At 42.2% G+C, this 16,550-nt stretch overlaps 1 protein-coding gene across 6 annotated transcripts in view; it reads left to right on the top strand.

The window, feature by feature from the left end:
• The window catches only part of ARHGAP18 (Rho GTPase activating protein 18), a 130,116-nt gene extending 116,362 nt beyond the window's left edge, over positions 1-13,754 (top strand). For all 6 annotated transcript variants that reach the window (XM_053286305.1, XM_053286332.1, XM_053286294.1 and 3 more), the window contains exons 13-15: positions 6,147-6,271; positions 9,595-9,656; positions 10,216-13,754. In XM_053286305.1, coding sequence (XP_053142280.1) covers positions 6,147-6,271; positions 9,595-9,656; positions 10,216-10,307 — 279 coding nt within the window. In that variant the 3' untranslated portion in view covers positions 10,308-13,754. The remainder of the gene's footprint in view (positions 1-6,146; positions 6,272-9,594; positions 9,657-10,215) is intronic.
• The last annotated feature ends 2,796 nt before the right edge of the window (positions 13,755-16,550 follow it).

Here is a 16,550-nt window from a genome sequence, read left to right as displayed (position 1 = left end):
TTGGGTCCAAAGAAGATGCAACAATGACAATTATACTTGTTCATATATCTGCCCCATTCAGGTATAAAATGAGAGAAGGGAGTGTCTAATTTTAGCATTGAGGGGTGTGTGGGTGAGGGAGCTAAAGTTTTCCCTGTCTCCCCTCTCTTTTACTTTCCTTTGATTAATTGCCTTTTCAGTTTCGGTATAAGGCTAAGGAAAAACATATCCCCTTTGATGTTAACATTAGCACATATACCTGCTTTATATGTGAATGGGGCACCCACCTAAACAAACAAATGTGGCTACCACTGTTGCACCATTGAATCCTTGTGTAATTAAGTTTTACGCCTTATAGATGAACAAAAGGAATGTGAATATATGCATAAGGAAATCTACTGTGTTTGACATGAGGGATCCTGCTACTGCTTCTTCCATCTTCTCTCTCTTTTGCAATTTTTTTTAATTTTAGATTTGTAATTTTTCAGTACCAAAAAGGCATAGGAAAAATATTAAGGCCCACATCATTGGGCTTCCCCAAATGCAACTGGAATATAGAACAGATTAATTCTAACTCAGGCATGCACAACTTGTGTCAAACTCAATCCAATAGCCATGCATGCACATTAGGAGCTTAAGAAACCTTCTCTTGGCTACCTGTGTGAGATACAAAAATGGGGAGGAGTGGGATTGTCAAGTAGCTTGCAGACCCCAATATATGGTTGGTAGACGTGTTCAGTTTGGTACAAGCCTGATCTAGGCTGTTAAAACTCAGTGCAAAGCGTGAAAGTCAAACTACACACATGATATTACAAGCATCACTGAGCTGCTATCTTTTTTTCAAATAGCAGCCATGCTGGGCCCAGTGCAGATTAGCTCTGCTCCTTTTCAAAGCAGATTGACTCTCTTAAAGTTCAGGAGTGCAGCTCCCCCCACAAAAAAAGGTTGAGGAGTTCCCTTCTAATTTTATTGAACTCCACCTGATCCAGAAACGTAATAACCCCTTATCTTGAATCCTCAAAACATACAGTGGGTATTGAAAAGAATCACCCCCTTTGATAGACCTTAAATTCTGGTTCCCTTACATCCTGAAATGAAAACACAAAGAAAATTCCCTTCACCAGCTGTACTTATCCAATGCAACCTATAACATCCAACTGAAAAACATCACAATTACAGTCCAGAAAAAGTGTCAGAAATAAAAAACAAGAATTACTGAGATTGAAAAAGGATCACCCCCCCAATGTCAATATTTTGTTGAACCACCTTTTGCTTTAATAACAGCCTTGAGTCTGTTGGGATACTTCTCTATCAACCTTGCACATCTAGACGGAGCAATATTTGCCCACTCCTCCATACAGAACTGTTCAAGTTCGGTCACATTGGATGGTAGGTGTTGGTGGACTGCTATCTTCAAATCTCCCCACAGATTTTCTATGGGATTTAGGTCTGAGCTCTGACTGGGCCACAGGAGGACGTTCACTTTTTTTCTCCTTCAGCCACTGTGTGGTCAATTTTGCTGTGTGCTTCGGATCGTTGTCATGTTGAAAGGTGAATCTTCTGCCCATCCTCAACTGTCTGGCAGAGGGTAGCAGGTTTTCTTCCAGAATCTGACGGTATTTTGCCCCATCCATTTTTCCTTCTACCCTAACGAGAGCTCCAGTCCCTGAGGCAGAGAAACACCCGCACAACAGGATGCTGCCACCTCCATGCTTCACTGTAGGTATGGTGTGTTGTGGATGGTGAGCTGCGTTGGATTTACGCCAGGTGTACTGTTTGGTGTTGAGGCCAAATAGTTCAATCTTGGTCTCATCTGACCATAAGACCTTTTTCCATTTGGCATCAGAATCTTCAAGGTGCCTTCTGGCAAAGCTCAAATGAGCTTTAATGTGGCCTCTCTTGAGAAGTGGCTTTCTCCTTGCGATCCTCCTGAACAAGCCACATTTTTTCCACAGAAAAGAAAGTATCTGTAATACTTGTTTGTAAAAGAATGTTCAGTTTAAACTTTTGTTTAATTGTAGGAATGCTTGCTGTCATTCTGAATAACAAAGCACTTGTGCAACGAGCAAAGTTGTGGCACATGAAGATGATCTAGTTGCATTAAAAACAAACACACAGGGATTTGCACAACTGCACACAGTTTTGTTTAAAATAAATGAGATGTGCTGCAGTTGCACCTTTTGTGCTAGTATGCTTGTGATGCTAGTACATTAGTTTGGAATGCTAGTTCCAGTCTTAGTGCAAGTAGCTAGCACAACGTCCTTCTGTAAGTGCTTTCAAAGACAGGATCTGTCATTGTATAGCAGGGCTGCTCAACTTTGACCCTTCTGCAGATATTTGCCTACAGTTCCCATAATGCTTGGCTGTTGGCCACTGTTACTGGGGGACATGGGAGTTGTAGTCCAAAAACATCTGGGGGGGGGCTAAGTTGAGCAGGCCTTCTGTACAGAATGGTAGGAACATGTATGTGCTCACATTTCTTCCATGCTTTTTCAGCTTGATAATTAGTGGTGCAGAAAAGCAAAATAAAACAATTGTTGCAGTTATTTGATTAATTTTAGGTTCTTTGGCTGTTTTGTGTACCACAGGAGCTGATGCATCTTTGAAATGCAAGTTGTGCTAGAGTGCACTTGCACAAATGCCAAAATTGCACAAGGGAGTTACACCATTGCACGGCCATTGGAAATAGTTGCTCTAGTGCAGCTTGCATTTGGAAGACTCGGCACGGCCCACGGTGTGCAAAACACCAGCAGAACACTTTCATGGTATGTGAGCCACTGTGTTAGGTAAAGTGTGGCACATAGAATGAAGAGTTTCAAGTAATACTTGTCAGTGGGCTGGGCTGTAGTCGAAGAAAGTTAGTTGTGACCAAGCATCATTGAAATCAATTGCTAGTTTGTTGTGACTAGCTTAATTTTCAATGGGGCTTAATCCTGACTAACTTTCTTTGAAAGCATGAATATCTTTGCTTGCTTGCTTGCTCGCTCACTCGCTCATTCATTCATTCATTCATTCATTCTATTTTCATACCGCCCTTCCAAAGGGGCTCAGGGTGGTTTACAATTAAAACAAAACCATTAAAACCAATAACAGTTTAAAATAATTTATATAACAGTTAAAACAGAAATATAAACAATGTAAAACATCATAAAAAACAATTAAGCAATCAGAACAATTTAAAAACCCCTGAAAACCAGGTTACAGCATTAAAACAATTAAAACTAACTAAAAAACCTTGCAACAATCTTACAAGTAAATTATTTTGAACTAGCTGAGCCAGGCACAGAGTATCTGTGCCTCCGCCACCCAGCCCGCTTCTCCCTCCACCTCTTGCCCGCGTTTTCTGGCTGGTGGGTCAGATGGAAAGCCAGCCCGCTCCCTCCCACCTGCTCACCAATTCCTGGCAGCCGGACTGGCCCACCACTATCTGCTCCCAGCCCACCCACCGCTGCCTTTTCCTTCTCCTGCTGCTTTCTGGCTGGCCGGTCGCTTCTCCCCCCCCCCCTCGCTTTCTGGCTTCTTCTCTCGCTCCCCCACACCTGGCTGACCAGGAATTCCACTTTCCAGCTGGCCGATTCTCGGCTGCCCACCCAGCTGCCCAACCTCCTGCCGCCCGCCCCTGCCTTCTCCGCCTGCCAGTGCCGTCATTTTCCCAGCTGGCCACCGCTGTTAACTCCTGACCCACTGGCTGGATGCTGCCATTTTCTCCCCGCGGCCTGTCCCCGTCACTGTCCGGCAGCTCTCCAAACTCTCGTGAGAGCTGCCACGCATGGGATTAGCGACGGGTACATTTAAGAGAATTAATTATATAGAATTATATAGATGTATTCTACAAAAAGAAAGAAAGAAAGAAAGAAAGAAAAGCTGCATTGTACATGGATTTGGATATATGCAGTTCATGCACAGCAGGGAGAACTTTAGAAAATGATGGAAAAGAACATATATTTCTTGCTATGTGGGATTGAGGAAAAACTGTACCTGCCCCAATTCCAGTTACCTGTTAATGATACAGGTGCCCTAGTCTCTTCTGCACCTGTGAAGCGAGAGGAGATCATTACACAGTGCTGCTTCAATGTGCTGAATACTGGTTACCTCAGTAGTTCCCAGGTAAGCTCAAAGAGTGTGTGGTTCTAGATAAATTCCATTTCCAGAATGTCTGGAAATTACCAATATTGGTTGTGGCAGCTCTGGATATACAGCAATGTCCTAAAGGAACACAATGTAAATATTATTGTTCCTTGTAGCCACAATATCTGGCCTCTTTGAAGCACACCTGGAAGAAGATTAGTTGGTGTAGATGCTCTTAACCTACTCCTTCTTTATTCACTTTTTGATGTTGGTAGTTAGGGAAGATACGAGGTTGCAACTTAAATAATCTATCCTTTCTTTTACCTCTTGTGTACAATCCACACACAATTTTGTCCCCCATAAGCAGGCTGTCCCCCATGCCCCAACAAATAGTCAAGGGATCATCTAGAGAGCTTGACATGGCTGCTGTGGAGGAGGGAAGTCAGCATTCTCCTTCCTTATCTGATGAGGTTCACTCAGGCTGTAGCCTTTAATAAATTTACTGGTTAGATTAATAGATTTATTTTTTTTAAATCATTCTGCTAAAGGCATGCTATGTCTTTAGACTGAGACTTTGGTTTTGGGTGGTATACAAATATGTTAAATAAATAAATAAGTGGGATTGAGGAAAAACTCTTTGGATTAACCGGGCAGTGCATTTTTAAAAACCCCCGATTCATTTAATGCAGGGGTAGGCAACCTTGGCTCTGCAAGGTTGTTGTTGAACTACAACTTCTATCATCCCCGGCCACAATAAATTGTGGCTGGGAATGATGGGAGTTGTGTTCAACAGCTGGAGAGCCAAAGTTGCCTACCCTGGTTTAATAGGTCGGATCCAAAAGCTCCCTTCCACCAATCAAAGGAGTCCTTCAGTTGGAGGTAGTGAACCTTCGGATCCAATCCAATATAAGGACTTCTATCTAAGTCCTTATATCCATCTAAGACTGTAGATGCATGCAGCATCTTAGAAGAAGCATTCCCTTTTACTCTCACACAGGAGATAATGCCTCTTCTAAGATGGTACATATGCATGTTGGAGCAATACCATCTAAGAAAGCAGCCTTTCCCTCAAAACTGAGTCATATGTCAACTTGTCTAAATCGAACTGATTAATCTATAAAAACTCATCTGATTAACTGAGCTAAATATCCTTAGTAGGGTGTAAGCCCCATTGAACACAGTAGGGCTTCCTTCTGTATGGGATTTCACTGAAATGTTTCTTTAATTGTGTGATAACCCTGGTTATCACACCCTGGTTATAACAAAACTACTATTTTTGTTCTAATCTTTCTACAAATAGAGTAATTAGAAAAGAAAAAACTCTTAAAACCCCGCACCATCACTTCTGTTTAGTACTGATTCTTCTAGTATTTTCATGCCTTTTATCATATTATTAAATCTAGCCTTGTGAGGAGCCAGGTTGTTGGTGGCATAAAAAGCCTAGAAAGGTTATTATAAGGACTACAACTAATAAGTTATAGCTTTGTAAAATGGCATACAGACATGTTGCATTTTCAATCAGAAAAGAACCTATTCTTAAAACAGATTTTCCTTTATAATTTGATGTGAGATACCTTATTTGAACTTAAACACCAACTCACTTATTCACATTTTGCAATCAAGAGTTGAATAAAACCTGTACAAAAGGTCTATTAGTATGCATATGAAAGAGGAAATGACATTTGGTTAAAACATTACATTAAACTGATCCAAAAATGCTCGGATGATAGTAAAATCACAGATCAAAACATGAATTGTCCCCCTTCAGTGCAGAACAGAATCTGATTCATATGTAAACATAATGCCTCAAATGTGCACACTATAATGTGCTAGAACTCTTGTCTAAATGTGGTAGTAACAATTTCTGGGACTGTATATGCAGCAGTGTGTTTCTTCACTCTGAAGAAGATAGAAAGCTGTAAGTACTTTGGTAAATTGTATAGTGAGTAATGGTTGGTTCTGCTCTGAGTAGAACAATATGCCTAACTTGAGCATTCAGAATGTGATCTGTCCAAACTAATTATTCTGCACGGTGTGCTGAGAAGCTCCTCAAAGCCAGCTGCAAGCTGCTATGTTCCAATTTCATTATTGCTTTGCAGGCTGATGTTCCTCAGGGAGTAATACGGGTGCAAGCGCCTCATCTTTCCAAAGTTTCCATGGCAATCCAGCTGACAGAAGAACTAAAAGCTGGTGATGTAGTTGCCAGGTTTCTCAGCCAGAAAAGGTAAACACCTCTCTAGCTCTACTTCCCAAACACTTCATTTTTAGTTTGAGGGTTTTTTTGTTTCTTTTTTTTTTAACAGCAGGGGGACCCCTTTTCTCTTTCAGCTCAAGGTACTTCTAATTGTTAACTGTTTCTGCCATTTTTACAAGTCCATAGGCTAAACTTATTTTTACCATCTTGAGTTATTTTCAAGATTCTTTCTAACGAGCATACCTGGTTACATATTTCAAGGCACCCTTGGATATGCAATAGTACCTCCTGTAGGGTAAGAACTAATTTTTGTTTTAGTAGCTAGCTGACAAATTGTGTCTGTGGAGCATTGATTCTTTTATAGATATATTTTGTGCAGATAGTAATTTTAAAAGGATATGGTGGGGAGGGGAAAGAAAGCGGAAAACAGTTTTCTTAGGAAAACTTGTGCTGCATAGATCTTCCTAGTTTTATATGTAATTGATTCTTAGCAGCTCGTTTTGCATTTGCTACCTGGCATACAACAGTTTGAAGCCAGAGGTTTTGCTGTGTGAGACAAAGATACTTCTGCTCAAGCAAGGAGGTTGCTAACTTCCACCCTCCCCAATTATTGCACTCTCTGAAAGCTGTTCTTTGAGGTCCCTGACCTTCTGGAGTTAACTCTTGGAGGCACACTGAAGGGGAGGGAATGAAAGAGGGGATTGGGCATGCAAATAAGCAGATGTACTCCTTGCCCATTCAGAGGGATATTGGGGTTCAGTCCTTTGTCATAACATCAGAGTGTTTTCACTGTAATGTCGTCTTAGGTCAGTATCATGCATGCACTACCCTTCAGATTGTGGAATTACTTCAAATCCTGAAATGCTACAAGGAGTCATATAAAAATCGCATGTTTTTGAGAATGACTGCTCACTTGTAACTCTTTAGAAATGGGGGGTAGAGGGGGCTTTCCTCCAGGTGATCCATCCCAAAGAGCTTAGCACTCATTATGCAATTGGGTTAGTTAATGGCAGTTCTTCCTCTTATTAATGTCACCATTCTTCGTGTGTTTGTGTAACTCTCAAGGATATGTATTGTGACATCACCATAAGTGCAAGCCTCTCCTAGCTATGTTTAAACAAATTTTGGCAGGGGTGTGTGTGTGTGTGTGTGTGTGTGTGTGTGTGTGTGTTCTTTCTAAGCTAAACACTTCATTGTTCCACAATTAGCCCTTAAAAAAAACACCAAAAAAACAGCAAACACAAGTAAACCTACTCCTACCCAGTTTTCTAGAAGTTGGATTCACAGTTCATGTTCTTTACACGAGGTGTAGCAAGGTTGGAGTGGGTCCAGAGACAAGATTTTAAAATGCCCCGCCCCCCCCGCTCACTGAAGCTCAGCTCATGAAGTAAAGAAATCTTAAATGAGGCAAATAGTGGTAACAAAAAGCATAGTAAAATTATATATACTAGCCAACCCGCACAGAGGATCTGTGCGCAATTTGGGGCCGGCTGTTCCCCCCCTCCCTCCTTCCCCACTCCCCCTCCCCCTCCCTTCTGCCCCACACTCTTGCTCCTCTTCCCCTCCCTGTTGCCGCACTCTCTTGCCCCCTCCTGTCCCTCCCCACTCTCTCTTGCCCTCCCTCCCCCTCTCTCTCGCCCTCCTGCCCCAGTCTCTCCTGCCCGCCCTCCCCATCCCCCCACTCTCTTGCCCTCCCCCTCTCCCTGCTCTCTTGCCCTCCCCCACTCTCTTCCCCCTTCCCTCCTCCCCATTTTACTTGCCTTACCAAGCGTCAGACAGCCAAAAAGGGCCCCGCCACCACTCCTCCTCCCAGGCGGCGAACGGGGAAGTCTCGCCACCCGGTTCTCTCTCACCCCAGCCTTCCACAGGCACCTGGTCCCACTGCCGCCTGGCCGAGAGCCACCTCTGTGGCTGGGCCCAGCACCTCCGCGGCCTGGCTTGCTGCCGGGCCGAGTGCAGCCTTTGTGGCCAGGCCCACTGCTGCTGCTTGCCAACCTCTGCAGCCGGCCACTTTGGGCCGGCTACCCCTCCCCCCACCTCCACCTTCAGCCCCAGTCTCTGGGTGGGCACAGGCCCAGGCTGCTGGGCCTAGTGCTGCCGCTGCGGTCGGGCCCACCGCCTTGCCTCCATGGCTGGGCCGGACCCCCCACCATCGCCACGGCCTGGCCCACCGCTGGCCAATTCTCCTGGGTGCACCAGCCAATCAGGGCCTCCACCGCCAAGCCAATCAGCTGGGCGGCCGGGACGCACATTTGAAGGCACACCCAGGAGAAATAATAATGTAGATATATGCATACACACACCTATGTGCCACAATAGAACATCATCCTAAATTATTTTTTAAAAGGTTTTGTAAATTGTGGACAATGCAAGTCATTTAATGGTACTAGAGAAAGACATGCTGTTCTGGTAGCTCCAGGTCCTCAATTTCAGCGGATGAATACAACTGAAGGAAGCCCGGGTGAGTGCGCAGCTGGGGGAGTCAGTCATGTGACTTGCCTCTGGGGCCCCCCCAAGGCAGTGGGCACCCAGGCAACTGTCTCCCCTTGCCCTATTATAATTACGCCCCTGTCTTTTCAAAATGGGAGTGAACAGCACAGCAAATGCCTTGCTTCTTCAAGAAGGCTAACCTCCCATTATGTTTATAGTTATGGCAGCATTAGAGCAATAAGAAACCTAGTACTATAGGTGAAATCATTCTTATTGTGCCACCCCCACCAAAATTACTATCTCTGCAAGCTAAAAGCAATTATCATAATGCAAATAGTATAATTATGCAACAATGCCAGAATAACGAAACAGAGCATGAACATTTATTTTAACAGTGATGCAAACAATTAATGGGATCCAGTTAAATGTTGCAAAACCAAATGACTTGCTATATCAATGGGGAGAAAGATTATAAACTAAAGTTGTGCCATCAAGTTGGTGTTGACTCCTGGTGACCACAGAGCCATGTGGTTTTCTTTCGTATAATACAGGAGGAGTTTACCATTGCCATCTCTCATGCAGTATGACATGATGCCTTTCAACATCTTCCTATATCGCTGCTGCCTGATAAAGATGTTTCCTATAGTCTGGGAAACATACCAACGGGGATTTGACCCAGCAACCTCTTGTTTCCTAGGCAAATTATTTACCCGCTGCGCTTTGTGAATATATGTAATGTAGCTTCCATCTAATGTATTCTAGTGTATGGCTCCTTTTTCTATTACCATTCAAGTATGATACATTACTATTTATTTCAGTAAGTTAACAGATGGGGAAAGACAGAAATGGAAATATAATTTTAGTGCACTGGCAATTTCCCGAGCTGTTGAGAATTTCTCAGTTCTGTTAATATTTCTTTGTAGTGGAACTGTCCAAGTTGTGAAGAAAGAAGAGGTGTTTTTATATGAAATTGGAGGAAATATTGGTAAGGCTGTTTATAGACTTCATGTTAATTCAGGCTTGAGTTAAAGCATGTGGAATAGTCTGAATTGCTTCAGATATGCATGTTGGGGATTGCTTGTATTAAAGTGTTTCCATGCCTGAATCTCAATGCATATGAAAAGCTAACTTGTAAAGGATTAGGCTAAATTAGACGATTCTGTATGCATTACAATGTAATTTAAATAACATTAAAATATGGACATGACTGGGTCCCAAACTGTGACTGTCGTCTAAAGGCATATGATACAGCCACCTTGCTGAAGCTAAGCAGGTGTTGGTGCTTGGAAGGGAGAACCATGTATTCCACCTCTTGGGGATGAGGCCATAGCTCAGTGGTGGAGAATCTGCTTGGCCTGCAGGAGATCCCAGGTTCAATCCCTGGCATCTCCAGGTAGGGCTGTGAAGGATTCCTGCCTGAAACCTTGGAGAAGCTACTGTCAGTCAGTGTATACAATACTGAGCTCGTCTGATCTGACTCAGTATAAGGCAGGTATAAAACTTCTTCTGAATTTTACATAATAATAAATGTGTTTTCCTAACAGGTGAACGCTGCCTTGATGATGATACCTACATGAAGGATTTGTATCAGCTAAACCCCAATGCAGAATGGGTTATAAAATCTAAAAACTGCTAAAGAAATAATGTGGACTGACTTTTTTTAATATTCAGATGTTCAGACACATCAAATAAAAAGATGATGTAGTCTTTTGTTGTTTAAAATGTATTGCACTGTTGAAAAGCGTATTGTCAGTGCTACAGTTGGCTTACAGGAGACATTTCCAAGTGGATGCTTGCTATTGCAGGAAAACTGGCAGGGTGAATATCTATGTGATATTATTACTGATTTTGTTGCGTAGGGAGAATATGTACTGTGCTTTGTCTTGGTAGCCATTGTTTCTTTTGGTATGGTCCTGCTGAATTATTTTACCTTTTCAGGTTTACATCTTCATTTGTTAATGAAGGGCTGGAGTTTTCTTAACAAAGAGATCTATAAATAATCTTTTCGGAAAAACACCTTTGTTGGGTCAGTCCACCAAACCAGTGTAAAATAAATGGTGCTCTTATTCCATTTATAAATGCAGCAATAGCAGCACAACATATGTCATTACAAGCTTCCCACAGGCATATATTTCACACGTGCGCGCTCGCGCGTGCACACACACACCCTCTATATAATCTATATCTATATCTATCTCAGGTTCAACTCTCACATTACATTCCCCACAGTTTTGGAGAAGGTACCTGACTGTTTCAAGGAATATTTTCCCAAACAAATATGTACACCTATTGATAAAGCTACACTTACCTGCCAGTAATTCCTATTATCAAGATGACTAAATAATGAATTGTTGTAAGTGCAAAAAGCACTGCATAGTATCTCCCCTGCCTCCATATAGCAACTATGGAGTGTTACAGTCCTCGATGGCATCCTTTTCTCTTCATCTCTTCTTGAGGAGCTACAAATATAAATATTCATAGAGAGTTAGCACTGCATTGCATGTCTCACATTTCCTGTATGCAACACATTTCGATGAACAAAATAGTGTAGCATCCACATGCAAATTATTTCATGTGAAGTAAACACCATAAAGGATATTTTTGTAATACTCTTACTGGGCAATCTACACATGTAGTAAAAGTATAATCTGTGAAGTGTCCAAAGTCTGATCTTCATTTCATGGCTGCTCATCTAAATGGACTTCCCAGCAAAGGATCATATCCCCCCCACCCCCCACAATGTCTTAGCTATATCCAAAACTAGCATTGTCATCTAAAACAGGTGAATGCCAATATCATGTGGTCTAAAACGAGCAACATCCAAAGAGAGCATTTATGACCTGTTATGGCTTAGATGCTTACAGTCTATTGTAGAACATACTATGTCACTGTTGCTTACTTTGCTAAGAGTCACATGATCATGGCACCATTTTCAGACTCCAGGGCCTTATTAAAGCATTCTTTCAATGGCAAAGTTCCCAGAAAAAATTACTAGATGGAGGTTGAGGATAAACATCGCAGGGGAGTTTTAAAATGTGGCTTTTCTCACACCAGTTCACCAGGGATGGTGTAAATAGACCATACTTTTGGATGGTTACAAGTGGGAAGGGTTAAAAAGGTTCCACAGATGCCTGGATCTCCAGCTGCGGAAAAATAATTTTTTCATTGTCTTTGAAAGTATGCTCGAACTACATGGTAATGACGGTGGGGTCAACTCCTGGCATGTTATGTAAAATAGCACTTACATTTATATACCGCTTTATAGCCGAAGCTCTCTAAGCGGTTTACAATGATTTAGCATATTGCCCCCTAAGAATAGTATATTATTTTCCTGTATAGCAGACTGTATGCAAATTAATAGTTACTTGTTATAGGTGGGGTTCACAGCAAATGAATGGCAAGAAGCCGTATAGCCATGTTTATAAATGGCTGCACTTTTAGTTCTTCATAAAGCAAAACCAAAAAATGTGAGACTGTATAAATATAACCAAAAGAACCATTTCCTGGGGATTCCGCAACATGTGGCAAACTGGATAGAAGAAAAATATTGCACGTAAGGTGCAAGTTGTATGATATCTTGCTATGTTCATTTTAAGTAGCTCACCAGTGGCCTGGGGACAGGCTACTGCTGCCACCCCCACTGCTGCCTGCCTGCATACATGTGAGTGTGCACCAGCCATGTCCCTTTTATCAGTGTCGGACAGATGTTGATGTAGGGCATGGCCAGCACCTGGAAGGGAGGAGGCACCACTGCTCTTCCACGCCTTCTCAGCAGCTGGTGCTTCATTTGCTGGATGGAGGAGGACAGGGAAATGCCCTGGGGGAAGAGCGAGGGGGCACCATCACAAACTCAGCAGTCCAGGACATGCATCCCCTCTTGTTCAATGGTGGCTAAGCCACTGATTATAAGATCATCTTTGTTGTCGACCTAAGACAATAGCCAAGTACCCCCTGTTCTATTGCTAAAACAATTTCAGCCTTTTTGGCTCTGTAATGAACTGACAGAGAGACCATGCCTTTCATAGATTTTATATGGACAGGGACACTGAAAAGAATAAGTGTAGCACGGGGACACTTTGGAATGGATTTGCACAGGCAATTTGCACAGGGAATATTCTTGGTTAATTGTGCCCTTGTCTCCTGCCATAAAACTGTCTCCAAGCAGTGGGGAAAGGTACATGAGTATGAAATGAGTAACAAATGGGAAAAGAGTAGCAGCTGCCAGTTAGGTGGTTCTCTGGTTATAATTATGGGCTACCACTGCAAATTTATGAAGGGGGGAAGGAGCAGCTTGCTCATACCGGTAATAGTTGGGAGGTCATGATGGAGGCGGGAAGGGGCAGCTCATTTCAGCACCAGGCAAGTGTGTGGTTGCTGCCTGTCTAGCAGCTCTCAGCACAGGAACAAGTTGCTGGGGGATGCTAGCCACTTGGCAACCACGGCAGGGGACTTTTTCATACCGTGCAAGTACCAGTGCTTCCTAATTGGTTTTCAGCTCCTGCATACAGAGTGCCTCTTATCTCTTCTGTGATCTCTCAATGGCTATTAGGAAGGGCGGGTCTTCCCTTCCTGTCAGCAAAACGCCTCACCTGTTGCTGTTGACAAAGAGGAATATTTATGACACAGAGTTGATATTTCTGAATCTGCAACCTGACACATGTAAAAGATAATGTAGAAACATAATCGAGGAACTGCACGTATAATATTTTACAGGCTATAGCTGTTCCAAACCAGAATGAACTGCAAAGCGAATGCTGGCTTTTTGAATCGGGCACAGTTACTGTTGGTGAGAACAACTGTAGTGATTGTTTAAAAATGACAAATGGCCTGTAGATTTGATTTTTAAAAATAACTTTGGCTGCTGGGTTAGTGCCATTATCTTTGTATTACTGTTTTAAAAGTTCTTTTATACTTAAATGAATTTTTCTTAACACTGTTTTCATATTAATTATTAGATTTTACATTAAATATACACAGAAGATACTCTGTAGTTGAACTGACTGCTGGTTTTTTGTTTTGTTTTTTGTATCTTTGTTTCCACACAGATAGATGTGTATATAAAATGAGATGTTTTAGATGCAAAGCGGTTGATCTGAGTTCTTCTTTTGTGTGTGTGCATGCATCCATCCATATTCCCTGTAAAGGGTCTTCAAGGTCAGGAAGAAACCAATCCAGAGATCTCTCTGGCAAGTATCTAATGCCACATACATGAGAACACATGTGCCACTTTATTTAATTGATTATAGCTATCATCCTCTGGTTGTTGCTGATGTAGATTTAACAGTCTTTGCTTGTGTACCCTGAAATGCACACAAGCACGCCGCCCTGCCTGGGCAGCCAGATTGGCCGCCCACATGATTACCAGCTCCATCATGGAGCCGGTAGGGGTGGCAGGCCTGGAAGTCCCAGGATGCCCTGCACGAGTGCGCGGGGCATTCTGGGGAGACCCCCGATGCCAGGAGACTTGTTGTTCCCTCTGGGTTGGGGGGAGCAGAGACTCACGATCAAGAAAATGAGGGTAACGGAGCTCTTGCTCTGCTAACCTCATTTTAGAGGAGGGGGGATTAAATGGGCTAGCCATTGGGCTTGCCCGCAAGCCTGGTGATCCTCACAACCACTCCCTTAGCCAACTTTCCACCAGTCGTGAGAATAGCCTTTCTGACTGGGTGGATAAAAGACATACTCAGCGGTAACCACATTGATCTTCTGTGCCTCTCAAAGGTGTACTTCAATTTACTGGAGCATTCGTTCAGTTAAATTGGTCCTTTATACATCGTGACTAGGTGCAGAAACAACTTTATTTTCCTGAACAGTCAGCTTGAAGAACAGTGCTATGTAATTCAAAAGCTTGTATTTGCCATTTTAAGCATTATTTGGTCCCAAGGAAGGGTTCCAAGGCTGTCTTCCATGTTCTGTTTCGTGTTTTGTAGAATCAACTCTCTGCTACCATTAATTTTCTATTTTTATTACTATTTTGCAGATGTGAAGCATCTATTTGGTTTTCCCTTTTTCTTTCTCCATTAGCTAATTACTAATATTGTATTACTGCATTTCTGTCCCCTGGGTGATTACACCTCTGAGTATGAAACTGTTGTCTTGTGTTCCTATAACAATTCATTATTTTGGTAAGATAGTTTGTGTAGCAGTAACAGGTTATGATAGCTACATCTTTATTTCCAAGTCTAAATGATGTTGTATTTCTATACAAATCCCTGTCTGTCACCCCATATATTGAAATGTGGCACTTTTGAATTGCTTTGGGTTTTACCTCTACTTATTTATGTTTGCTCTGAATATTGGCTTGCACTTTCAGTTGAATGGTAGGACTTGCTGTACCGCCCCCATAGGTGGCAGCATTGCTCTATAACGAAGCTCAAAGGTTAAAAAGCAAACACCCAGAAGTGGGGAATGGTTGAAATCTTACAAAACATCTAGAAAACTGGGCATTTATTGCTAAAGTGGCCATCCATCAATACTGCCTGAATGCAGGAGACAAATACATTGAAGACAAAAGATCTTGAAATCTGGTTGCTACATGTCCCTAAATATAAAATATAAGAGGTTTGGCTCAAAATGCTATAAATTGGTATAAAGTGCATGTGTGCTGAAAGTTTTAATCTTCCTTTAGCAATGTTGTCATCTACATCTCCTCTTCGGAAAACCCACTTAACTACTGAAGACTTGCCTTCCTAACCTATCATGAACAGTGAGAACCATCATTCATTATGTACAGCATATGTATGCCTGCTAGCTACACAGTTCGTGTTGTTCAGTTAGCCATTAGAAAATGCATTGTCTGGCACAGGAAAACAGGGTAAATATTTAAAAGCAAGCTTTTTCTCAAATAGTAACCTTAATTCTGCACTCTAATTGTTGGTAAACCTAACGGTTGGGTTACCATTACACAAGAATGGTTTGCCTTGTTCTGAAATATAGATGGTTCAAGTCCATCTAGGTTGAATCAACTATGAGTGAAAAAATGGATTATCTGACTTTTGGGAGGCGAAAGACATTTCAGTTTAGCATCTACTACCAACATTCTATAAAACCAGCTCTTTAAAAGTAGATTTTTTTAAAAAAAGTTGTCTGAGCAGGATATAAAATCAGAAATCTGACCAAGATTTATATAGCTGGAGAAGAGAGATTATAGGATTCCACCCCCTACCCCACTGTTGATGATGAGATGATAAAGGCATTATTTGCAGTGGTATAATAGCAATAGCAATAGCAATAGCACTTACATTTATATACCGCTCTATAGCCGGAGCTCTCTAAGCGGTTTACAATGATTTCAGCATATTGCCCCCAACATTCTGGGTACTCATTTTACCGACCTCGGAAGGATGGAAGGCTGAGTCAACCTTGAGCCCCTGGTCAGGATCGAACTTGTAACCTTCTGGTTACAGGGCAGCAGTTTTACCACTGCACCACCAGGGGCTCATGTAAGTACTCATCCTAATATTTTCTCTACACAAACAGGTTTTTGAAACACCACCAATATCTGCTTACCAGAGGCATCAGTTATTCAAAAGAAATGTACCACAAAAGGAGTGATAAAGTGCACCACTCTCAACTTTGTTAAAAAATAGTTGGTCTCCAGCATTAGACAAGTATCTAATAACAGACACTTTAGCTGTCCCAGTGGTCTACTCAACAAAGAAATGTGGAACAGAGGTTATTCAAATGTATAGCTCTACATGTGCTATAGCCCTTTCAGAAGATCATACCACTTCAGGGTGCACATAGGAATCATGTGTTTTGACCGCATACCCCTATTAGTCTCCCATCATGGTCTGCATTGGATGCACCAGGTGTGCTATCAAGTCATCAAGCTTGTTCCTACCATGCAGCACAGTAGATACTGTAGAGATTAAAGACC

This window comes from Hemicordylus capensis, chromosome 1 (assembly GCF_027244095.1).
Source record: "Hemicordylus capensis ecotype Gifberg chromosome 1, rHemCap1.1.pri, whole genome shotgun sequence".
NCBI classification, from domain to species: Eukaryota; Metazoa; Chordata; class Lepidosauria; order Squamata; family Cordylidae; genus Hemicordylus; species Hemicordylus capensis.
Note: the sequence above shows the minus strand (reverse complement) of the source record. Positions and strands in the feature narration are given on the sequence as shown.